The following is a 24,317-nucleotide window of genomic DNA, read 5'->3' on the forward strand; positions in this document are numbered from 1 at the left end:
TGCATCCCATTAGATGTAGCTGGATTCTTCTGTATTGTAGGCATTTAGAGCACGTACACTGCGTGAATGTGTTGAAAGAATCCTAAAGCCTGCATTGAACTGGTTTTGACTGTACCCGTCCAGTGAGGAAGGACGCAGTATTAGGAAATCTTTGCAAAGGCTGGACTCGAGGGTGCCGGAAAGGAAAGCGTTAAAATCACAGGCAGGTATGGCCCCAAACCAGTGATGCCGTTCTCCCACTTTTTTGTATGCTTTTTAAGAGGCTTATAGAGTAAAACCCCAGTAGCTAGTACCAGAAAAAAAAATCAGCTGTCTACTGGCTCGCTTTCTTGCTCACTCCGCGACCTCAGGGCTCTCCTGCTCGGCACCTTCATGCTTTACAGCAGCTCTGCGTCAGCCGGCTGCGCTCGGTAGCGCGGTTGTGTTAGACACACCCCCAGAGCCAATCCAGCTGAGCACAGTCGACGTTTCTGCAGCTGATCTCCCCACCGATAAGAGTGCCTCCTGGTTTGTGCTTGGTTCTCACCGGCACCATGCGGCCAACGCTAAATCCGGCTGCACGGAGGCGCAGCGGGTCCAGAGCGACCCCACGACGGCGGTGGGTGCCGCAGCAGCTCCACGGTAAACGCTTGTGCCCGCCTTGTGGCTATAACCAGCCCTGGCTATCAAGGATGTCAGTTCACTACCGGAGGTGTCAAACTTCCAGGTATACCAGTGAACGCAAGTATTCTTTCTCACATTAAATACATATATATAAAATAATCTGGAAGATGAAAGTAGTTTAAATAGACTCCTTAATTAGTAGTTTAAAATTACTCCTTCGCCTCAAGCAAGCGGAACAAAAAAAGTAGAGCTTGAAGCAACTGTAAACAAGTACCAGCAGGGGGCTCACGGGTTGGTTTATAAAGTAACACAACTCCCAACTCTGTATTTCGGGGAAAATTAAAAGAAAAGAAATAAAAGCATCTAAGAGATGCAGGCAGATAAAATGAACAGACCCAAACAGAAGTATATTATCTAACATTTGCAGAAGGATAAGCTCTTGTAACAGTTACAGGAAGTGACGAAGGATGGGAAGAGGGAGGAAAGACCTGGTACAATAGGTCTCTTTGGACTGCTCACTTCCATTTGTGCACACAGGAGCTGAAGTTGGTTTACAAACAGTTAATAAAAGTCCTGCCTTCGTTACCCACAGCTCTGCCAATGGTCATTATTACCTCAGCAAGAGGGCACGTTTAATAAAAATACCTGGAGAATTATCTTCTGCTTTTCCCCTACAGCTTCTAATGATCCTAACTTGATAACAGTATTGGATAATAGGAGTTCATTTTACCTTGGCATATAACAACATTTAACAATAATACTGAAAGTAAATGTACTGCACATGTTGTAAAAATATATGAATAAGTGTGCTGGATATGTAGTAAAAACCTTCTATGAAGTGCTGAATCACAGGCTGTTCTAAGAAACAACTTATTTAGACAACATTTAGAAATGCAGATTTCAGTAACTGGAAACCAGCACTTCACTGAATTACAAAACCACATGGTATCACCATACATACAAAATTAATGGCTTGGGATGAGAAGGTACTCAACAAGGCTCATTAGCAATAACCGAACATTGGAATTTAAACAAAGAAATAAATTTTGGTATTGATTCTAGCAATCGAATATATTGCAGCACGGTTTCAAAATAAGAAGTGACAGTAATAAGGACAAGACCAACTCTGAATGACCTACCATTACATTGTAAGGAGCGCAGAAAGAACCTATTCAAGTATCAGACAGGTGAATCAACTGTTATATGGACAATCTGACCTCTGTTTTTCTAGCCACTAGTGTTCCTCAAAGTACAGTGGCATTGCATTCTCTTTAAGTTCCAAAAGATTCTAAGTCAGAAAGTAAAGAAAAAACCCAAATCTACTAACCATAGATTTTCTGTTTATTAAAAGTGTTCTTTTAATAAAACAACAATCCATAAGGGGCCCTTGAGATCAAGAACTTGCACAGAACATTAAAGTTACTACACATCCTCAACCCTAAATGAGTTTCACTATGGCCCTCAGTTGTGATCATAGAATCATAGAATGGTAGGGTTGGAAGGGACATTTAGAGATCATCTAGTCCAACCCCCCTGCAGAAGCAGGGTCACCTAGATCAGGTCACAGAGGAACATGTCCAGGTGAGTCCTGAAGACCTCCAAGGAAGGAGACTCCACAACCACTCTGGCAGCCTGTGCCAGGGCTCCCTCACCTGAACAGTGAAATAGTTTTCTCTTATATTTAAGTGGAACTTTTTGTGTTCCAGCTTCATCCCATTACCCCTTGTCCTGTTGCTAGCTACTATAGAAAAAAGGGATGTTCCAACCTCCTGACACCCACCCTTTAGAGATTTATAAATGTTAATAAGATCTCCCCTCAATCTCCTCTTCTCCAGACTAAACAGCCCCAGTTCCCACAGCCTTTCCTCATACAAAAGATGTTCCATTCCCCTGATCATCTTGGTGGCCCTGTGCTGAATGAGCCCAGAACTGGACACAGGACTCCAGATGAGGCCTCATCAGGGCAGAGTAGAGGGGGAGAAGAACCTCCCTTGACCTGCTGGCCACACTGTTCTTGATGCATCCCAGGATGCCATTGGCCTTCTAGGCCATGAGGGCACATTGCTGACTCATATTTGGTTTATTATCAATATAATTAAGCCACAGCTAGTAGTTGGTCTCTCAGGGTGGACCAATTGTTAGTTAAATGTTTTGCATGAAATAGCGCTCTGTTGACAGCCCCCTAATTCAGACTGCCTGTCTATGCAAATCAGACCAAATATAACTGGCCAAGTTATCTTTGATACCATTATATAGCAGTAAACTGACAGAAGTGGTGGACTGGGCTCCGTATCATTTAATCTTGATACTTAATAATATTCTCACATTTCATTTCTACATTTTTTACCTATGTTTATATTCCTGACTGTCTGGTCCCACTGTATTCTTGATGATACACATATCAGCTAGTCTCTATCCTCAGAATCAAAATAACAATAAAAAGCAAAAGGGCTAAATGGTAAATACCAACTTGTAGTGGCAAAATAGGGCAGAGGTAGAGATCCTGAGGTTCACAGATGTATTCCTGTTGATTCATTTGGGCCTAGCTTTCCACTCTGCCCCTTCCATTCTTGTCTTGCATATTAGCAATGCTGCAGGTTTATTCCCATGTAGAGAAATTATACAAGGAAACCGATACAGCTTAAAGAGTTGATCCCTTTAAAAGACTTAGAAGTTCTTACTTTAAAAAGAAAGACTCAGCTTGCTAAGGAAATAACACCCACTGAGTATATGGACAGAGAAATGAACTCTTTCTTCAATTCTTCTTTCCATACTCTGAAGGGTATTTTTTTATTATTAGATTAAAAAAACCCCGTTAAAATTTGAAGTATTCAAATATGATTGTTGAGGTTCCACTATACTAGCCAGCTGTTCTCCAGCATGCTATAGTGGTATCTCTATTTCACTGCATAATTATCATGCTATACTAACTAGGTAAAATTTTAAGATGGTATAATGCACAAACTCTTTCACTCCTGTTCGTATGTATCAAAGATCAGATCATTTTCCAGTTTGTTCTTTTTCACTTCCTTTATCTGTTTGTTTTTACCAAAGATTAGTTTATTTGCCAGTTGGGTGCTAAGCAATACTCATTCCCAGCGTAAGTTCAACAAATCAATACTTTCCTATGTGCACAGCAAGCACTGACCTCAGTGATATCAGTACCAGCCTTTCACTACACTTGACTGTGTTTAAATTTCTCTAAACTGTTTGCCAAAGCAAATGATTTTAAGCTATTTAGCAACACATATTATGTACCTTGCTGTCAGTTGCACATAAAAGTTTACTGAGGATAACACAGTATATATTCAGTAGTCTTGCCATTACACTGTCCATTATGCCAGAGAACATAGTTAAGTAGCTCCTGGTCATCTGCTTTAAAAGTTTAATCCATGGAGCTTAAATCATACTATCAATGATGTACACCAGATCTAATATTTTATAGCAAGATAGCTGTCAGCTGCAATAGTTTAACATCCACCAAAGGCAGCAATCTGTCTCCAGCTGTAGAAACTTGTTTCCCCCATCACAGATCAGAGTGGGACAAATCATACTAGCACTCCTGATTCCTTTCATTGCAAAGCCTCCTGCTCTGAACTGTTGCTAGCCATGGCTGCCACATCAGGTGATTTATTGGTAAAGGTGTAAGTTTAATAACATCCAACAGACAGATCATACTACCTTAAATTTCCTCTGTAAATTATGCAGTGAGAAGTTGACTTTGGTCTAAGTAGGAAAGCACAATAAGTGCTTTTTTTGAGGAATAACCTCAAAGGAAGATCAAGCTTCTATGACCAGAGATCACTTGACCTGTTACTGAGATGATCCATGTAGTTTTAACAATCAAGTTGCACATCTCAACTTCACTGCTTGAGCTGGTTCGCTACATCTTTTAACGGGGGAAAAAAACCCCTACAAGAGTTCATGCCCATTACACCAAATAGTCCAAAAAAAACTGTATCCCACACAGATGTTTCATTGTAGATTAGGTCTTCTTAAAGATTCACTCTGTTAGCAAAAAGAACATTTTTTAATCTAAAAGGGCTGCCTGTACATTTATTCTCTTGCTACTTCCTGCAAGTTATTAGGGCCTCATTCTACTGCAAAGGTAACAACAATCACTGCTTTCAACAATTAAAAGGGAAAAGCTCTATCCTCCTCTAACGCTGTGGAAATTCCCCAAGTCTTTGGGGCTTGTTTTATTTCATTGAACACTATTCACAATACTCTTTGTTCACAAGTAAATAAGGTCCAATGATGTTCACCTACAACAGGTGCTGTGGAACTGAAGTAATATAAATGCCTCTGAGTCTCTTAAATAAAGATGCTACAGAGCTACAAAACATTAACATCGTAACATGCCTCACTATCAGAACTTGCCTCTTAATTGTTATTGCAAACCGTAAATAAAAATGAACTGTAAGTACACAGTTACAAAAGAGTAACCATAAAGTAAGTGAAAACAACCATTTGATTGAAAAATTTCTTTTTCAACACATGACCACGGGAAGATGCTTAGAGCCCACTGAATTTCTTTCTGGAAATGCTAACTAAGAGAATGCTTTATGGGACTAAGCCCATGTACAGAACATGTAAAGATGCAAAACTCACAGCACTCAAACCAATGAAAGATGCTGATTATATGATGAGTGGAAGCTTTTTGTAGAGAAATTTTCACAGAATGGTAAGAGTTGTAAGGGACCTTTATAGATGATCTCATGCAACCCCCCTGCTAAAGTAGGTCCACCTAGATCAGGTCACAAAGGAACACATCCAGGCAGGTTTTGAAAACCTCCAGAGGAGATTTTAATGCTATTTTTAATGTAATTGAAAAGAAAACCTCATGCCACATTTGTTGAGTTTATGATCTTACCTATCTAGCCTAATAAAGTACACTATCTTAGAAAAAGGAGGCTTCTGACTGCATTTTATTCAGCCTAATTTATCCATAATCAAGTAAAAATGACTTAAAAAAAAGATACTTTACACAGAACAATGCTTTGTTTCTGAAACAAAGAAAAAATAAAAGTAATGGTTTCCCTAAGCAGACTAAATTTCACGTAATTTCCTTATTGAGTCCCAAGACTATGATCAGCAGGGGAAAAAAGATATTGCTATCTCTATATAGGTGTCTTGTTTCTGGGCAAAATAACTACTGTCAAAAAAACCTAATGGTTTTCTTACTGTGTTGTTTAGCCCTTCTCAGAACTAATACAAGCCTGCCATTGTTAGTGGCTTATTGTAGTATTATTATGGCAGTGTAAGACATAGATGAGAAACCTGTTGCAATAGCTGTTGGAAATGTATGTAAAAAATAGTTTCTCCTGTTTCTCCCCTCCCCTCAATTTACAAGCAAAGTGTAAACCCAGAAAGTATATGCAGATAGACAAAAGAAAACAATGTGAATATTTAGTGTAGTAGGTAATCAACATTTATGGAGTCCTTTGGTAAGCACCAAGGCTAAAGAAACAACACATACAAAGAAAGGAGAATAGATGTATACATCTCATAAGAAGCAGTACAGTAAAAACATTACAAATTCAGATAGTCTATCCTAGAAAAGAGAGATAGGAGCAACTTTCAATTTACAAAAGGGGAGGAAAAGTTCACACTTATTGTGCACTTTTGCAGAATAAGTGCAAAGTATGGTCAAACTTTGAGCCAAAAAAATATTTCACAAAAGAATTTAAAACAGATGGCTGCAAGACCTATTTGGATTTTTAAGACTAAAATGAAAAGACAGCAGCAGTTACCAGAAGAAAATCATTATCAAGAGAATTCTTCATATTTGCCATTACAGACAACATCTCAGAGGTTATTCTCAATTCAAAGCATTATCAAAAATAAAATAGAGCATGCACACAGTTGCCTGTTTCAACAGAGGAAAAATTGTCAGTAAGCTCTGGTGGCCTCTTATGGAAAAAGAAGTGATCAGCAGAAAATAAGGCCTACTAATGCTATACATTGCAAAACGTCAATAGTGGGAATTTCTATTCACACTTTCAAGACAAAAGCAAACTGAACACAGTCTTAGTCCTTAGCTTTCAAGCACATATAGCACAGAAGTAAGCAAATGGAAAGGCTACAAGTAACCTGATAACCCTTACCACCAAAAACTAACACTGAATTATACTGAAACAGAACTAAAATCTTTATGTTGCCCAAAAAGTGTAAAAAACCAAAGTAGTTCTGGTTTTCTTCTAAATTGTATTTTGAGTTTAAACTTTCAGGATACATTAAGACTCGTATTTCATCTCGCTCTTTGCAAATACTGAGTTTCAAATTCATATTGATTTTGTGTTAAAGCTGAGAGTCTAATTTATTCCTACAATTGTTTGAGTTGACAACAAAACAGTTGACATAAATTGACTGAACAAAATTGCAAGCACTAGCAACACTGTTACAACAAAGCCTATCCTAGCATGAGAGCCTCTGCACCACTGTCTTGTCTAAGCAGATCATACAGCAGGTGGAAGTATTATCACTACTCCCCAGGCAGGAAAAACTTCTTCCAATCAGATGAAATCATTATTTTTAAGAGGTTGAGCTCTAGCTGCCTTTGTTTTAGTTTTGTGCTTTACTCTCAACAACATCCCAAGCTACCTCGCATCCCTTAAGCACAGAGAATAATTATTTCTTAACTGCTTTAGGTGGGTCAAGACAGCTGTCTCAATACTTATTTATCATTATAAAGGCAGACTCCCTTGTTGTATGTGCTCAGCGACATGCCACAGCTTAGGGCCTGCCATAGCAGACTCCTGTTATCTGACACAAAGGATCATAAATATATTTTTTAAATGAGACTAGTACCTCAAAAAATAAGGCAAACACAAATTATGAAGTGCCCTTAGAACAATAGCTTTGGGTTTTGACAATTAATAGTGCATGCTTTTTTCTCTGCTGCAACAAATACTTGACACTCTTATTTGGCAACAATTATGTTTTTCCCTGTAAACTACTCAACTCTAGAAACTAAGAGCTCATAAAGTATGAAATGGTTCGAAAGAGAAGGCCGCTTGCAATGCTGTTTTTCTTTGCCCCTACACAGATGCCATACCGGTACCTCCTCCACCACCACCCCCGTGGCTCCCTGCGGCTCTCCACCGGACTCCGTCCTCCGGCGGTACCGGGCGTAATCAGCCTAGCACCTCAGGCACCGCCAAGAGCGATGGGCTCTCCGGCGGCACCTCCGCCGCGCGGGCCGTAGCTGGGCCGGTAACGCGCTGCTGCCGGGCGCTGCCCGCCGCTCCTCAGCGGGGCACGGGCACACGACCCTCAGGAGACCGCCGGCTACAGCGGACTGGAGGAAGACAACGGGTCCTGCTCCCCGCCGCACAGGGCCAGGGCGGCGCCGCTGGGGCGCCGCCGGAGAGGGGCATCCCCGCTACCGGGACACGATGAGGAGGGAAGCTCAACCCGCCCGTGCCGCCGAGAGCTCGGCCGAGTCACAACGGGCGGAAGCCACGGGACGACAACGCCAGCGGCGGCAGCCCCCTCCCCTGCGGTGCCGCAGCCGCTGTCTCGCTGGGGCGGGGCCTCGCGGCCGCGGGGCGGGGCGTGCTGCGCTCCGCGCGCCGGTTCCGGTCTCGAGGCGGCTGCGGGTGTGCTGTGGCCTCAGCGCGCCGTGGTGGTCGGGAGCGTCATGGCTGCTGCCGCGTGGATGCCTGCGGTAAGCGAGCGGAGACAAGCCCCTTCCCCGCGCAGCGCTGGGGCGGGCGGCTGCCCGGGGCGCGCCGGTGACCTTGGCCTTGGCGGCGGCTCGGTGGTGCCTCAGACGGTGCTGCCGCGTGAGGCCGCCCGCCCGCCCTCCCGCAAGGTCGCGTTGCCGCTGGGCCCTGGCAGCGCTGCCGCGGGGCAAAGGGCCGCAGGGCTGGCAGCTGGTGGCCCTGCGATGGCGAGTTCCTTCCCTCTCTCCCTCCCCGGGCCGGGCCGTCTTTCTTCCCCGGGGCAGCGGCGGGAAGCGTCTGTGGCGGGCCGGTACTCTGCTGCTGCCCGGGGACCAAGCCAGGCCATCTCGGCGCGGCCCCGCGGCGGCCTGTCGGGGATGTCACGCCGTAGAGGTCACCGCATGGGCAGGACGGCCCCGCAGTCGGGCCGCAGGGGAGATCAGTCGGGATGCGTCCGGGGCTGCCCGCTGCTGGCAGCTCCCCCTGTGCGCTGCCTACCGGCAGCGGCGGCTAAAAGCACTGCTGCAAAATAGCCACCGATACCTGTCGTTACGGAGCCGTCCTGGGTTTTGTCCAGTTGCTTTCTAGCCCACTACCGATCCTTGTAGATTTACAGGATCTAAACGCAGCCGTTATTCCCGGGGCTGTTGTGGAGATACTGCTACCTTTTGCTTTTAGTAAATTAAATTCTGCATCATTAGTAAATGGAGGCTAATTCACTGGTGAAGCACTGCTTCACACGTCTGCTAATATGGAAGAACTGTCAAGAGTTAGTCACGACTCAGACTAGATTAATTTTGTTTAGCTTTATTTCCTGTTAGTGTTACAGGTAACAAAGCCAGGTCCGTGATTTCTGTCAGTACAGGCCATTCCATTCCCAGGGCTGCTCTGTGATGTGAATCCTGACTATATGCAGGAACTGTACCACAAGGGCACTTAAGTTATGTAGTCAATGGCACGTTTTCATTGATTTGCCCCAGCTACTGGCTCAAATGTATGGCTTGCTATAGTAAACATTGCTTGCCTGTTACAATGACCTTGTACATCTCACGTTGGTTTACAGGTACAAATAAATTCTAGCTGAAATTACTTCTCCCATAGCATTCATTACAACATGAGAACTGTATTTTTTGTAGTGCTTTCTATTACTGCCATCATAGTTTGCTCCTGTTATCATACAACTACATTTAGGCATATGCATCATCCAAGATAAGAGATAATGAATACAAATTGGATAGGTAAGGAATACAGATTGTCAAATGCATTCCTGTCAAGCCTGGTAGCTGCAGACAGACTACGTATGTGAGTGGGGTAGAACTGGTGTCTGTTTACACTTAGAAATCTTCTGGGGTTTAAGTCACAGGGGCATGAAAAATGCTAGAGAAGAAGGTAAGACTGGGAGGCTGAGGTTTTCCTGCAGTTAAGTACTGACAGTAATACCTTTGGGGATCTTGTCCATGGTGCTCAACCAGGCAAGAGCTCAAGATGAGATATCATCCTAGTTTTGAAGCTTAATGCTGGTTCAGAATACTGAGATGTTAGAAAGCATAATTCTTTGACTGTGTTGTATAGACTCGTTGCTATGGTGAATCTTGCCTTTAATGTACATTTCAATTATGCTTTCAAAAAACTGTCAGGCATGCAGAAGGCAACAGTACAAAACTACAGATGCAAAAGGTGGAAGAATAAAATTCACCACAGTTTGTATAGAAGAAGCAATATCAATGCAAAGTAGTCTTGTAAACATTACCTAAAGTGTGTAAAGATACTGTCCACTCAACTGATAGTGAAATTGTTTGATTTAAATTTCCATGAATCCAAATTTTTAGCATATCTTCTATTCAGAGTTACTGCAACCTCATTTCAACAATGTAGTATGTAAGGAGTCAAGTTACTGTGCAGTAACTTCCTTCACCCTCAGGCAAGATAGGAGAGTGTAGCATGCTGCAAAACACAGCTGTCCCAAGTTTATCTTGTGCTAAGAATACCCACATGAGGTGTAGGTGCACAGAACGTTGGACAACAGCAATTTGTCAAAGTGTTAGTTACTCTTGTTTCATTTGGATTTTTATATGAGTTTGAGGTAAGAAATATAAAGCACTATAATTTCAAAATGCAGATTTGCTTCAGTGTTGTTAACTTTTAAAAATAACACTTGTGTAGTGAAGTAGCATCATTTTGTTTTATATTCCTGCAGGTTTCTCGACTGCTAGGTGCTTTCAAAAACCAAAAACAGGTGACCAGAAGTTTTGGTAATGCTGTGAGTATAATAGTACCATTTTTTCTTTATGAAGTTTCTCAAGAAAGGGGTTCCGAAATTTACTTTTATAAGATTGCTGTTATAGTCCCAGAAATAAGGCCTAAGTGAACATATGCTTTTAATGCTGTACTGGCCTTGTATTGGTTAATTAACGTCTTTGGCAATTGCATACTAAAGCATAAGCGGTAATACAAAAGGCTTGAGCAAAAGATATGTGTCATGAAAACTTTTCACAAAATATGGATATAAGCCAGTCTTCTGAAAGTTACTTTGAAATGGGCAAATGTTGAGCAAAGTAGAAAAATTGTTGAGAAGCTTCTCATTTTATTTATTTTGCAGACTTTCTCCAAGCATTAGGTTTACTTTACTGCTGCTTTTAGAGTACCATGCATCTAAAGTTCTGCCTTTTCAAGGCCCTTTATTTCAGATTGTGTATTTCCTTGTAGATGTTTTACCTTCTTTATGCATATGTGTTTGACATGCCCACAAGCCTTTTTTTTTCTTAAAGTGAAGAGGGCCTTGAAAACTGCTCAGGCAGAAGCAGGGCTCAGCACCTCTGCATGCAGCCTTATGCAAGATAATTAAGAGGAACTGTCGCTTTTCATTTAAGTTTTGCATAACAGCAGGTAGAAGAGCTAGAAAAGAGACTAAAGGGTTGCTCATATCTTATACAGTATAAAAAGATTTAGAAGGTGAGGCATCTCCAGTTCTCTAGGCTACATTACTGTTTCAGGTGAAAATATTCTCTGGCTCAGGTGGAGTTCTGCTGTGCTGTGAAGCAACAAGCGAAGATAGCACAAAATTAACATTATTTATTAACATTAGTCTATGATTCTGTGTGGTGGATGTGGCAGAGCTGGGTTAATAGTTGGACTCAATAATTTTGAAGGTCTTTCCCAACCTAAATGATTCTATGATTCTAATCTGGAGGCATCTCATCAGTTATGTACTTGCTCAACCAGAACTATTCTTCTGTCTGAAGCTGTGCTGCTTTTGTTGTGGCAGTAAATTTCTTTGGCTCCTATTAGCTAAAAAATAGGTCAATATATATATATTGAAATTTGGACTATTTTGTATGGAGAAGGATGGAAACCTTTCTTGTGAGTTGATTCCAATTGAGGTTTTGCAAATAATGCTGTATCTGAGCTGCCTTTCTTGTAGGCATTGGCAGTAATGAGCTCTTACAAAACTGTTGGAAATCTTTATATAAAACAAAAAGAGATGGGGCATGTAATGATTAATGCACAATTTATTTAATCTCTTTGATGATGGTAAGAGAAACAAGACTGGGAATGTTATAGAAGAAAAATAACTTGGTGTTGTTTAAAATGGGTCTGAGATTTTTAGGAAGTCACTTGAGAAGTTTAGATATGCATTAAGGGGATTTTTTAAGATGAATGTAGTTTTTCATAAATGTACTGTTTTCTAGCATGTGCCAGTATTATGCAGCATGTTAACATTGTTAACATTGTTAACATTGCTGTGCTAACAGCCGTGCCTAGGTAATACTGTCTCCTATCCAAATTTCAAGAAGAAAGCATGCTGAGATCATTCATTTCAAGGACTACTGAGCAGGAACCAGCCTTTCAGGTTATACCTCTGTTTTGAAATAGGAATACATATAGATAATAAGCAGATTTTTAAACAATTCTCTGAAAAATATTTGCACACTGCCTTTGAAAGCAACCTGGCTTTCTTTTCTTTTCTAGTAGTTCCTTGGTTTCTACAACACATGAAAATGTTTTCTCTGCAGAAAAAAAGCATTCATTTCTTACACTGCTGACATTTCTTTACCTAGGTACAAACAGTAACTTTAATCCCAGGAGATGGCATAGGACCCGAAATTTCAGCCGCTGTCATGAAGATCTTTGATGCTGCAAAAGTAAGTCATCTGTGTCTTTCCGTAAGCACTGTAAGCTTAACTACCACAAGTATAACTTGGCATTTTCACTTACTTCATCACATTTCTTAAAAATTGTTTATTTGTGAGTTCAAACATTTAATGCTTACTCTACTTCACTAGAAAAAGAATGTTCAGGAAGGCCTGGACAAAATTCCTTAAGCATATTTTTGTAAAAGGGAAGTTGAAACTTGAAGCAAAAGTCATGGCATTTAAGTTAACATAGAGTAAATGTGTTTAGGCTCCTATTCAGTGGGAAGAAAGGAATGTTACAGCTATCCAAGGACCAGGAGGGAAGTGGATGATACCTCCAGATGCCAAAGAATCCATGGATAAAAACAAAATGGGATTAAAAGGTACTTTAAGGGTTAATGAAAACATATGAATACATTTTTTTTTAATTGGGAATCTGACTTCAAAGCCAAAGTCCTTCATCTGTAAAACAATAAAATGGTTAATGATAGGGGACAGCCTATCAAGTAGTCTTCTGTAATCTTAAAACAATTTATCATTTCAAAGTTATAAGTTTCACAGATCTAGGAAACAGGTTCAAGGCAAGTATTGCTACATACTAACCTTAAGACTCTCACAGGATGCATTTCCTAAAGCAAGTGATATACAGTAGTATGCAATAACTATATTTCTAATGAATGTTATCTATTTTAATGCTGTTTTCAGCGAAAAAACTTTTATAAAAGCTCCTGTTCCATGTAAGGGTCGCAATTTCGCCTTTAAGCAGCTGATTAATATCACTCAACACAGAAAATTCCTGAGGTGTTTCAGCATAAGGGTTAAACAAGGACTTGGAGATCCTCTCTAAGATTACCATTTTACCTAGACTTTTAACTCTAAAATTCATGGGAGGCTTATCTTCTCATTCATTCCTGTATTTATTTTTTTTAGGGCCTTTAAAGACCCCGATTGCTGCAGGGCACCCATCAATGAACCTGCTTCTGCGTAAAACCTTTGACCTTTATGCAAATGTACGTCCCTGTGTCTCAATTGAAGGGTACAAAACCCCATATACAGACGTGAACATTGTCACAATTCGAGAGAACACGGAAGGCGAATACAGTGGAATTGAGCATGTGGTATGTTGCTGGAAGCGAGGTGTTTCTGACCAGTTTTCTGTGTTTCATGAATGACTTGCCTGTCTCAGTGGCCCAGTACTAAGACTTTGGGTGGTATTTTATAAGTTTGCTACCCATAGAAAAGTTATTTTATCGTGAAGTGCATTGTTGAGACTGCCTCACTCAGAATTCTTCTACTTTCTTCCAAACAGTCACACTAGTGACTTGAAAAATGAGCTTACACTTTTACTGTCTTTCAGATTGTTGAAGGTGTTGTGCAAAGTATCAAGCTGATCACAGAAGAAGCTAGCAAGCGTATTGCAGAATTTGCTTTTGAGTATGCCAGAAATAATCAGAGAAGCCATGTTACTGCTGTGCACAAGGCAAATATTATGTATGCTGACACTTCTTTTTGAGAAGACTAACAAGTAGTAATGTGTATTTTAATTATAAGTATTTTTTTTTATCCTCCTCAAATGGGTAACTTCTGTTGATGCTACTGGGAGTAAGTAAAATGGGAAGTAAGTCAAGCAAAGAAAGGCCTCCTAAGTAAAATGAGCAATGCTGACCCAATATTAGTAGTCCTGTAATAATTACATCCTGTTTTTTCAGTAAGTTTACTGTAATCCTGTGATTTTCCTTGCAAAGCTGTTATTAGGAAAAGTAATTTAAAGACCGAGGATGAAAATGGCTGGTGTCTTTTACAGTTTCCAAGCCACTTCATTCTGAACTGAGTCATAACATGTGATATTATGTGACACTATCTTTACAAACTCAGTAAGTCTTTCATAAACTAATCCAAGTAATTCCAAGAATTAATATATGCCTGTTAAACTACTGATACACAAGTATTTTAGGAGGAAATTTAAAAGGCATAACTTTCCTAATACATTTTAAATCAATTTTATATTTAACATAAGGAATAATTAATCACAAATTAAATTTCTGCACTCTGTATATTTTATTTAATCCTTTGTTGCATCCAGTTTTCTTTCCCTTCAGTATTGTTTGCTTACAATAACTGCAATATTCTTTTGCTTATTTAATTGCAGGAGAATGTCTGATGGACTTTTCTTGAGAAAATGCAGGGAGGCAGCAGAAAACTGTAAAGATATTAAATTTAATGAAATGTATCTGGATACTGTGTGTCTGAATGTGAGTATTCACATATTTTAATTGTTGTTATTTTTTTAGTTTCAATTCTTAACCTTAATGAAATACACTTCTTTCTAGATGGTTCAAGATCCATCACAATTTGATGTGCTTGTTATGCCAAACTTGTACGGTGACATCCTCAGGTATGGATATTTTCATTTTAACTCACTCAACATGTAAAATACTGTTACTTTCCAGACAGTTATTCAGATTATATGCTAGCCAGGTGGCTGATGATTTCATGCATTCAGAGTTTAAAACTTTATAAATCAGATTTTAAAGAGGAAGAAAGGATGGTATTCTTACACTTAAAGTAACATATTGTTTGGAGAGCCTATGTGATGACCATGTGCTACTTATTAAAAAATAAATCTGCTTATGGAGGCAAAGAGTATTGTTCAGTAGGGCAGAAGTTTCTCCAAGTGTGTAATAAAGAACACCTGCTTAGATATGGGGGGAAAACTTTCTAATCTTAAGCACTAAAATAGATTGTACAAGGTGAGTGCAGGGACCATGATGTTTACAGCAAGCTAGCCATACAGTTACATGATTCTGCATAGTTACTGAAGAATTAAATGTGCAGCCTCTTAATATCCTACCAATTCTTGTTTTATGTAGTGTTTTTTTCCTTATCTTCAAATTAAGTTTCTTATTTGAACAACATGAATATTAGAGGTATGTCATGAGGGCAAAATCCATCAGCACACATTTTCCATTCTGTAAAACGTTCAGGTAGAGTGTGAATGTAATTAAATACTGCATGCAAAATTAAGTATCTTGATCTGAACTTTTCAGTAAAAACTGAGAAAACAGCCTGAATCAAAATTTGTTTACAAGTTCAATGACAATTTACATCTTAGAATGCATCTCCTGGTTTTGTACAGGTAATAAATGTAAAGGTAACACGTACAAGATGAAACAGTTGCGAGTTTCTCTTAAAATTGCACTCTCTCTGTGACAAGGCTGTTTGCTAGATTTTAAGAAAAATCAAAACTCCAACTAATGGTTCTTGCTCTAAGAATTGGTAGAGGAGTCCACAGGGCCCTCACAGCAGTTGTTATGTTGTGAACTAGAAGAGGTCAAATCAGATGAGTCCCATCATCCATACTATTTTAATTCATTGTCACTTATTTTCAAATTCTGATAGAAATTCTGTAAAGAACTTCATAGTTCTAAAAAGTTACAATAAATCTGAGTCTGTTTTTGAAGAAGGGCGCTTTTTTCACCGGGGAGAGTCTTACCTGTAGTGCTTTTTTAAAGCGTGAACACAATGCCAGACAGGTTTCTTGGGACTGAATAGCTATAGAAGGAAGTATCTTATCTTGAAGCATTAAATACCTACAGTGATAAATGTAGGCTGTATCCATTTTTTTTCCCTGAGGATACTTGGTTTATTTCAGCTTAAACTAATCTAAATTTAAAAAATACTGTTCTGCAAGGTCATCCAAACTTTTCTGCATGTTAGTTCTGGGTTAGCTCAGTTGTAGGCAATAAAACAGTGCATTAAAATATCAGTTTTAAGGGCCTTATTTGTCAGTATGTTCAGCTTTGAGGGTACAGTATGATGACTGTTGGCACAGTTGATTTGTCCTTCCCCGTGTTAATTTTGGAGGAAACCAAATGCAAATTGCTTATGTCTGATGATCTGCTAATGTCAGCCTTGTGACTTCTTCCACATTTTTTTGAAGGACTTTACGTATGAAAAATAGTTCTGTGGCCTCTTCAGCGGAAATAAGACTTCTGGTTAGTTACAAGGAACTGTACTTTACAATTTTTGCTAGTATTATACTTGGACAGTGTGGGTATCAAAACTAAGTTGTCATTGCAATAAAATGAGAAACAATATTTAATGCTTTGCAGGGAGGCAACTGTATATGAAAGAACTTGTGGGATTTTCCGATAGGTTTAATTATCTGGTTTGTTTTTCAGTGACTTATGTGCTGGACTGATCGGTGGTCTTGGAGTAACACCTAGTGGAAATATTGGTGCTAATGGAGTTGCAATTTTTGAATCGGTAAGGCTTCCTGTGCAAGACAGAGTAGGAATAACTACTTTGTCTCAACTTGAGAATCTAAAACTCTTCCATGACATACCATGTGGCTTACGGTTAACTAAGTTATCGTCAAACTATTTATTACTCTGAAGATGCTGAAGCTTTACCCAGAGAGAGTAGTTAAAGTATGTATTATGCGTAACATTTTCCATGTCCTTTTACTGACAATTTGTTTTCTCTCTTTTTCATAAAATAAATACCCTTAGTTGAGGGCCACAATTAAGAGATAATAGGTGACCTAGTTACTCCTTTCTAATGCCTTTAAACTGAATTGTTCTGGTCTTTTCTATCTCCACTAACTGTATCACAGTGGAGAAAGTCCTATTTTAACGTGCTTACGCATGAGGACTATGTTTCAAGTTGCCTGCATACACCTGAATTGCCTAGGACATTTTAATCAGCATGTTGATATCATAACAGAAGGATTCACTTTTATTTCTAGGTTCACGGAACAGCACCAGACATTGCAGGAAAAGACTTGGCAAATCCAACTGCCCTTCTTCTGAGTGCTGTAATGATGTTGCGTCACATGGGACTACACAAACATGCTACAAAAATTGAGACAGCTTGCTTTGATACAATTAAAGATGGAAAGGTAATATGAGGCTATGCAAATAAATCCAGTGAATTAAAATAATATTCTATCACAGCAGAAGTTAACTTAGAACATTAACACCAGAAGAGCAGATTATGTGGTGTGCTGGCTTGACACAAGTAGTGCCACTGTCCTCTGATAATTATCTTTGGTGGTGTTAAATCTGCCTAGCTCAGCAATAAGGATGGGGTGTAGCATTCCTTAGCTCTAAATAACGCTTGTTTTACGTTTCCACAGCTTTGTTAACTCTAAAAGCTAGGACTTGATGTCTGGTTTTCATTAAGGGGATTAGAAGTTTAAGTAACTAGTGGTATGTACTGATGAAGTTTAAAATGCATACAAAGCATATGTATTTAAATCTGGATACTGAAGTGAAAGACACTAATTTGTCTTTCACAGGCTTAATCATCCACTTTGTTTATGGTGTTTCAGTCTTGACTATAATACTAAGGTTCCAAATTTTTAGGTCATTTATCTTCAGTTTTTCTCCTAATTGCTTTCACTTCTATTTAGACTACAAAAGAAGAGGCTTTATCTTATTTTCCTTTGGCAGTAAATGTCTCCAGATTTGGGACTCAAATGGGATATTCTAGGGAGGGGCTCATGCTCCAAAACCTGACTTGAATTTGTGCTCTTAATGTATTGGATGACTCACCTACTTTGATTTCCAGCTTTTAAAAACATAGTTGGAAAGATCCTCAAGGTTGCAGTTAAAGAGGTTTATCAGCCATGCTGGTTCAGTTATATTGGGCAGGAGCATAAGAAGCTGCTTTGTAATTAAAAGTAACAAGCATGCTTAAACAAAAAACCTGTCATCATTTCATAAGTGGTCTGTTTGCAGCTATCTTATTATGTGTAGAAGCCAGTTAAAAAAAAATATCTAAACTTACAAGTGAATACAGAGGTGCTCCTCTAAGGTTCCCATTTACTGCTCTGGAAATTAAATCCTCCATCTGCCAGGTCAGTATTCTACGGAAGATAACATAGTGCAAGTTTTGTGACATGGCTACTTGTTTACTAGTTACTTAAAATGTTATAATTACATGCTCACAATGGACAGAATCCTTTGGAAAAAAGCATAATGCAGTTAAAATGACGAGACCCTAAAATAATAACCTCCATTGCTTCTCATGCTTGTTCTTTCTCCTTTTCTTCCTTCCCTCTATCTCTGTGTGTTAAGTGTGTTAATTATCTCTTAGACTGCTTTCACGTGTCTAGTTTGGATGAGCAATGTTGCACACTTGTGTTTTTTATTTCCCTATCTCCATGCTGCCAGACAGGAATTGTAATTGATGAAAAAGTTTTAACTCATCATTTTTCAATTTTTTAACTAAACTAAGCAAACCTAAAGAATTGTTTAACATAGAGCATGAAGAACTATGTGTGCTTTTTCTGTGTGGGTCTCCTTTAAAAAAGCAAACAAAATAAACAAACAAAAAACCCACAACCAAAAAAACCCAAAACAAAACTCAAAAACCTTACTGAGTTACTCTCATCTGGTTGCTTTCATACTGAGTCTTCATATATAATTTTTTCTTCCAAAGGACAAAATTTATATTGAAAGCTTAAATATGTATCAAGTGATTACACTATTAAGTGGCCAAGGGACTTTGGAGAGCCTTGGCCAAAGGCACTTTCTTCCCATAATTAAGGCAAAATCATATTGAAATCTGGTAACGTAATACTTGAGGTTCATACTCAAGTTTTCTCTGCTTGCTTCAACCTGCATAGTCCTTATTGATGAAGTCTGCATGGGAAGAAGAAAAAGTCAAACTTGATGTATTCCTTCTCACTCCTACTTAGTATCCAGAACACAACATAAAAGAACAACATCTAGAACTGTTCTGAGACAAGACTAGTCCCATAAAACATTTTAGTAACCTTATTTTTTTCTTTCTTTCAGGTCTTGACAAAAGACTTGGGAGGCAGCGCCAAGTGTTCAGAATTCACAGAGGAGATCTGCCGCAGAGTACGGGACACAGACTAAACTTTTCTCCTCCTCCTAATAATAACTCCAAAAGGACACATCACAAAATACATTACATGTAACCTGATATCCATATGCATATAGTTTGCTTGTCTCTTAAGAGAGCAAACTTTTTAGTTAAGGCCTCTCCATTAATAAATTTAGTCCAGATGGCTACAAATGATGCTTGTGCCTGCTTTCAGTGGACTTTTCTAAGTGCTTTGTCTTATTTATTCCTTTTTTCTATCTGGTGAACATTTTTATGTAAGCAAATTCTTTTATTGCCATTGTAACTGTCTATCATTTTCCATTTCAACTGAAGGTTTTACTTTCCACAAATTAAAAATACACAAATAAGTCAGTACAGAATTAGTGAAATGTAAAAGCACCTTAATGGTTAAAACCTACTTTATTGATCTTACTGAAATTTAAAAGATAGGTTTTCAGCTTAACAGCACAAGATGACCTTCATAAACAGAAACGGGTATAAAATAACTTAAAATAGCAATTTCATGCTAAAAGCAGTGAAAAAACTACTTCAGATAATGTGTTGATTCATGAAATACAGCTTTGCCCTTCAAAAGTGTGAATAAAGAAATACAAAATTCTAGAGATGTAATCTATTTTTCAAAAGCTCACAACAATTTACCAGCAAGGAGTGAGAATTAATGTTGAAATGAAATTATTTTTCAAATCTATATACCAACCTAATCCTTACAAGTCTTATTCTCTGAAACACACTCTACAACGGAGTTCTAATGAGCGTAAATGGTACAAAATTACTTCTCCCATATATCGTGAGGGGAAAGTATTAACTTCGCAAATCTATACAAAATATTTCATGACTTCTGCTAGAATGCTTTTTGTGTTGTACTTCTATGCATAGTCTGTTCAGTGTGTTTACTGTATTGACTAGTAATTTTATTCTAGAAATTCTGAATGTAAGGGACTAGTCCTAAAGGGATTAAGACATTGTAGGTTTGGCTCTGGTGCCTATGTTCCAGAAATACATTTCATCCCTATTCAAGGGGATCTGAGACAATTTTTTTCCCTGCTTACTAAGCTTAATGGGCAGAAAAGCAACCCTTTTCTCTCCCTTTTTCCTCATATACAAGCTTTTCTGATCTGCGTGTTTTAAGGTGTGCTTCCATTAGTACACCATACAAGAAAATATGTATTTTATGACTATAGCACAGATTTATCCCTACTGCCAGAATCAGGCTTCTTAAAGCTTAATTCTATTAATAGATATTACTCCACTTAGTTAATTTCTATTAAGACTCTTTAAGCTGGTTGTTTCAGAAATTAAATTGATTTTGAGTAACAACCTCAGTAAGTAAGCATCCCAGCTTGCTTTGTACAGTCTTAACAACACGGTGGAGGAGGGACAATGAGCTTTATTCCTTGTGCATTCTGCTTTTGGTGACAGGAAACATTTCTTCTGGTGTTTTACAAACTGCTGCTTTCTTGTTTCCTTTAGATTAATATTGTTAAAGAAGTTCTGAATTACCATTGCGCACAAAATGGGGAAAAATAAACTTTTCCAAGTTCTGTTGCTTGTTTTGTTTTTATAATCCTAGCTTGCTATCTTGTCTTATGTGTTGAGCTGATTATTGGTACTTGCAACAAACTTTAAGTCTTTCATGGAAATAATATCCTATTCTGCATTTTTAAATCAAGAACAGTGGCTGTAGCCTGCCTGCTTGTGTTAGCTCTGCCAAAGATCACTTACTAACAGTAACTTAGTCAAGTATGTCCCTCACATAGTAGGGTTTAATTTTTATATAGAGAAGAAGAAACCCAGCTCACATTTGTCAAAATTTAGTTGCTTCTAAATGTCTACTTTAAAAATAATTTAAAAAAAAAAATTAAGTTTGTGTTCTAAATAGCTCTTTAATGGGAGAGCTTCCTCTATTTACTACTTTATGTCTTTCAGTCTTAGGGAGCTATTCTCCAAACTTTTTTGATTATTTGTTTTTAGGAGAAATAGTAACTCTTATTTCAACATGAATTTAAGAAATTATGAGCTGCTGTTTGCACAAAAGTCCAAATTCTAGTGACTGTAAAAATGGAAGAGGAATGGCTTTAGGTTCTGAAATGTGTCAGTGAACAAAAAGAAACTCTTCAATAGGAGGGGAAACCCCAGCCCTTTTAGTTTCTTTTAAAATAATTAACACTGAAGTGGTACAACGATTTCGCTAAATTACTCATCTACCAAAAGATATCAGAAGCTACAGGCAACATCCTGTGGAACAAAAAAACCCAAAAGGAAGATCACGGCATTAAAAAAATGGTTCTATTTCAGTCTAGAGCAATTAACAAGTTAGAGTCACTTTATACTACACCAGGGGATGTTTTTAATCATTTAGGTCATAAAGTAAAAACGATGTTAGAAAATGGATACACTGTGTACATGCTGCTGTAAAAAGAGGACAAACAATCAGGTGAGTATCAGAAACAACTAAACACTGTGGTCTTCTAGTGGTTCAGATCAATAGACTACAAAACCAAAACAAGCATAAAACTTTGTTACTGCTTTTCATTAGGAAATTCTTTAGCTCACAGATCTTTCTTAATGCTTGGATTTCTTATTCTTCATAGAAGGAGTTTATTTCATGTCTGTATTTCTCAAGCACAGCAAGACGTTTTAACTTCATTGTCGGACCTTAAAAGAGAAGGTTAGTCACAATAGCAGAAATGGAAACAAAAACTCCTACTCAGTTTGAGCTTTGGTTTGTAAAATTTTCTATTGAAGAGCCTGTTGGGAAGAATATCTCCCACTCTTCAGTGTAGATACCTGTTAAAAGTGAGAAGCAAGCATGGTATCTAAGTTTGCCTCCACATAAACTTGAAAGGGAGTTACAAATATGAGGGTGATGACTGACCACTACTACTCTCATTAAAAATAATTTAAAGCATGATGTTTCTGAAAGCTTTTCAACAATTCCGAGTTTAATGTGCTTAGGGTTCTGCTTTCAGGCTTTCACTATCTTCTCCTTTTCAATGATAAATTTTCAGTATTATTTCTGGAAGTTATTAATACTATAATGCACAAGGAATTAACCCAAATTGATTGTTTAATTGCCCCAAGTAATCTGAAATGTAACTGTAGAGCTGTACTTGTAAACGAGCACAGATTGATAAATAAGTACACAGCAAAACCTCTCAGGTTTTGCATTGTTTAACACATTCTGGATAACCATTTTTTTCTTTCCCTCTAGTGGATGTACTCAACATTTGGCATACAAAGCTATTTGAATACTTTTCAATCATCAGCCTCTTTACTGTGTGTATACCTCAGTAATAATCAGTAAATCTTACCTAGTTCTCCCCCAGAAATGGAAAAATCTCTTGGCAAGACTATCCATTTTTTAATACAATGAACCCTATTAGTAGCATTCATGTTGACTTTGTTGATTCCCTCTTGAACGGCTTCATAGATAGCTGGGTCTCCTGTAGCTACAATCTCTGATACTTTAGTGGCTTTACTACCAGCCTTCTGGCAGAAGTCTATAGCTTGCTCAGTGAGAATGTCAGTAGGATCAGATGTATCTGGGTCCAGCACACTCTAAAATATCAAATAAACTGAATCATCAAATGTTCACTTTTAGAAGCTAGTAAAGGTTTCTCTGATCAGGTACCCCTGAACTAGTAGGAATCAAGAAGGCTCAGTGTCAACACCCAAACATTCTATAAGCCCTAAAAAGCAGAAACACCTACAGATAATAGTGCTTTTTTTTGCACTTGGCTACCAAATGTAAATATTTTTGATATCCAGATGACATGAACAGATTTAAAACATACCAATGAATTAGGCAATAAAGCTCATCTATAGACCTTTAATTTCTACCATATTTTCCAAATTACTCTGTTGTCACAGGGGAACATTTAATGAATTGTTAAATTGAATTACTGTAGTATAATGTAAACAGCTTGAGACAGAAGCAATCCTTGACATTGGACTAATTAAATTACTATTTCTGTTGTACCTGTAGATAAGGGAGTATCAGTAGAGGTTAACAACTTGGGAAGACTGGTTGTTCACTATGTGTATAAATGCAACAGAAAGTGCAAATGTTTTAGAAGTCACTTCTTAATTGAAGAGTATACCACAGCAAAGGTATTACTATGTTCTACGGTCATCCTTGTGTTATATGAAAAGAATCAAGTGTGGAGAAATGTTACTGTTGGAAAGTCTCTGATAGAAAGTGGTTTTGGCCATAACAGAAACATCTGTTGGCTTTGCTTGTCTGTAAGAATAAAAACTATTATTGTGCTCCATTCTCATTTTTTCAGTATTTCTTAATTACAAATTTGCATGTAAATTAAAAATAGGTCTTATTGTATGTACAGAAGAAACAGCAGTAAACAGGAAGATGGTTAGCTAGATCATCTAGCCATAAGAAGCCAAACTCATCAGGATTTGGTTGGTAGTTACAATACTCCTTTTTTCCATTAACATCCTCCTATCTCATTTTTGACTCTTCATAAAAAGAGTTCAACATTCTCCTTTTGTTAGGTTGCAGGTGTATAATTTCATTGAAATCAAAATTAGAACTGGTTTACCTTTAGGGTCAGTAACACTGACAAAAACTTCTTCTTATCTCCAATCACCATAGCATTACTAACAATTGGGAGTTCTTTTTTAACAGCATCTTCAATTGGAATTGGAGGCACATTTTCACCTCCAGCTGTAATAATCAAATCTAGGCCAAAAAGAAAAACTATTAGTTGAATTCAAATGAGTTCCAAAGATCAGGTTAATATCTGGGTCAACCCACTTTTCTTGTTCTGACATAAAGAATACTAGAGATTTTTTCAAAGATGGTATTTTCAAAGAGAACAAAACCTATTAATTATCTTCAAAATAATAGGCTACTATTTTTCAAAGAGGTGCTCAAGTTCTCAGTTCTCCCTCCATACAATGTATTTGCTCCAGATAATTTTTCCATCATCTTGTAACAGGCTAGTTTTTCTCAAGGCACTGTTGCATAGTCTGGAATTTTCCTGTGAGCAATCATCACTTCCAAATTAGCATAAGATTCATT

The 24,317-nt window shown here is 38.3% G+C and overlaps 2 protein-coding genes across 3 annotated transcripts in view; one reads left to right on the forward strand and one right to left on the reverse strand.

Annotated features, from left to right (window-relative positions):
* Positions 1–8,165: 8,165 nt before the first annotated feature.
* Positions 8,166–20,820, forward strand: IDH3A (isocitrate dehydrogenase (NAD(+)) 3 catalytic subunit alpha). Of its 2 annotated transcripts, none has more exons than XM_061999416.1 (11): positions 8,166–8,272; positions 10,468–10,506; positions 12,329–12,412; positions 12,672–12,786; positions 13,334–13,521; positions 13,761–13,894; positions 14,553–14,655; positions 14,734–14,798; positions 16,585–16,669; positions 17,151–17,303; positions 19,207–20,820. In XM_061999416.1, the coding sequence occupies exons 1-11, from the start codon at positions 8,246–8,248 to the stop codon at positions 19,288–19,290; spliced, it is 1,077 nt and encodes a 358-aa protein (XP_061855400.1). In that variant the 5' UTR covers positions 8,166–8,245; the 3' UTR covers positions 19,291–20,820. The 2 variants fall into 2 exon arrangements, with proteins under 2 accessions (XP_061855400.1, XP_061855398.1); XM_061999414.1 differs by having other exon boundaries at positions 8,167–8,272; positions 10,468–10,530.
* Positions 20,821–21,773: 953 nt separating this feature from the next.
* Positions 21,774–24,317, reverse strand: part of ACSBG1 (acyl-CoA synthetase bubblegum family member 1) — a 35,333-nt gene continuing 32,789 nt past the window's right edge. The window contains exons 12-14 of the mRNA XM_061999559.1: positions 23,836–23,975; positions 22,591–22,837; positions 21,774–21,934 (exon numbers count right to left, since the gene is read on the reverse strand). Coding sequence (XP_061855543.1) covers positions 21,858–21,934; positions 22,591–22,837; positions 23,836–23,975 — 464 coding nt within the window. The 3' untranslated portion in view covers positions 21,774–21,857. The remainder of the gene's footprint in view (positions 21,935–22,590; positions 22,838–23,835; positions 23,976–24,317) is intronic.

Source organism: Colius striatus, chromosome 7 (genome assembly GCF_028858725.1).
Source record: "Colius striatus isolate bColStr4 chromosome 7, bColStr4.1.hap1, whole genome shotgun sequence".
Lineage (NCBI taxonomy): Eukaryota > Metazoa > Chordata > Aves > Coliiformes > Coliidae > Colius > Colius striatus.

What these genes read in the sequence shown, in the direction of transcription:
- IDH3A (XM_061999414.1), top strand. Translation starts at nt 8,246, where the DNA reads ATGGCTGCTGCCGCGTGGATGCCTGCG. An exon ending in AGATCTTTGATGCTGCAAAA is followed by an intron (nt 12,413 to 12,671) that starts GTAAGTCATCTG and finishes AAATGTGTTTAG; the next exon opens with GCTCCTATTCAGTGGGAAGA. An exon ending in TTGTACGGTGACATCCTCAG is followed by an intron (nt 14,799 to 16,584) that starts GTATGGATATTT and finishes TTTGTTTTTCAG; the next exon opens with TGACTTATGTGCTGGACTGA.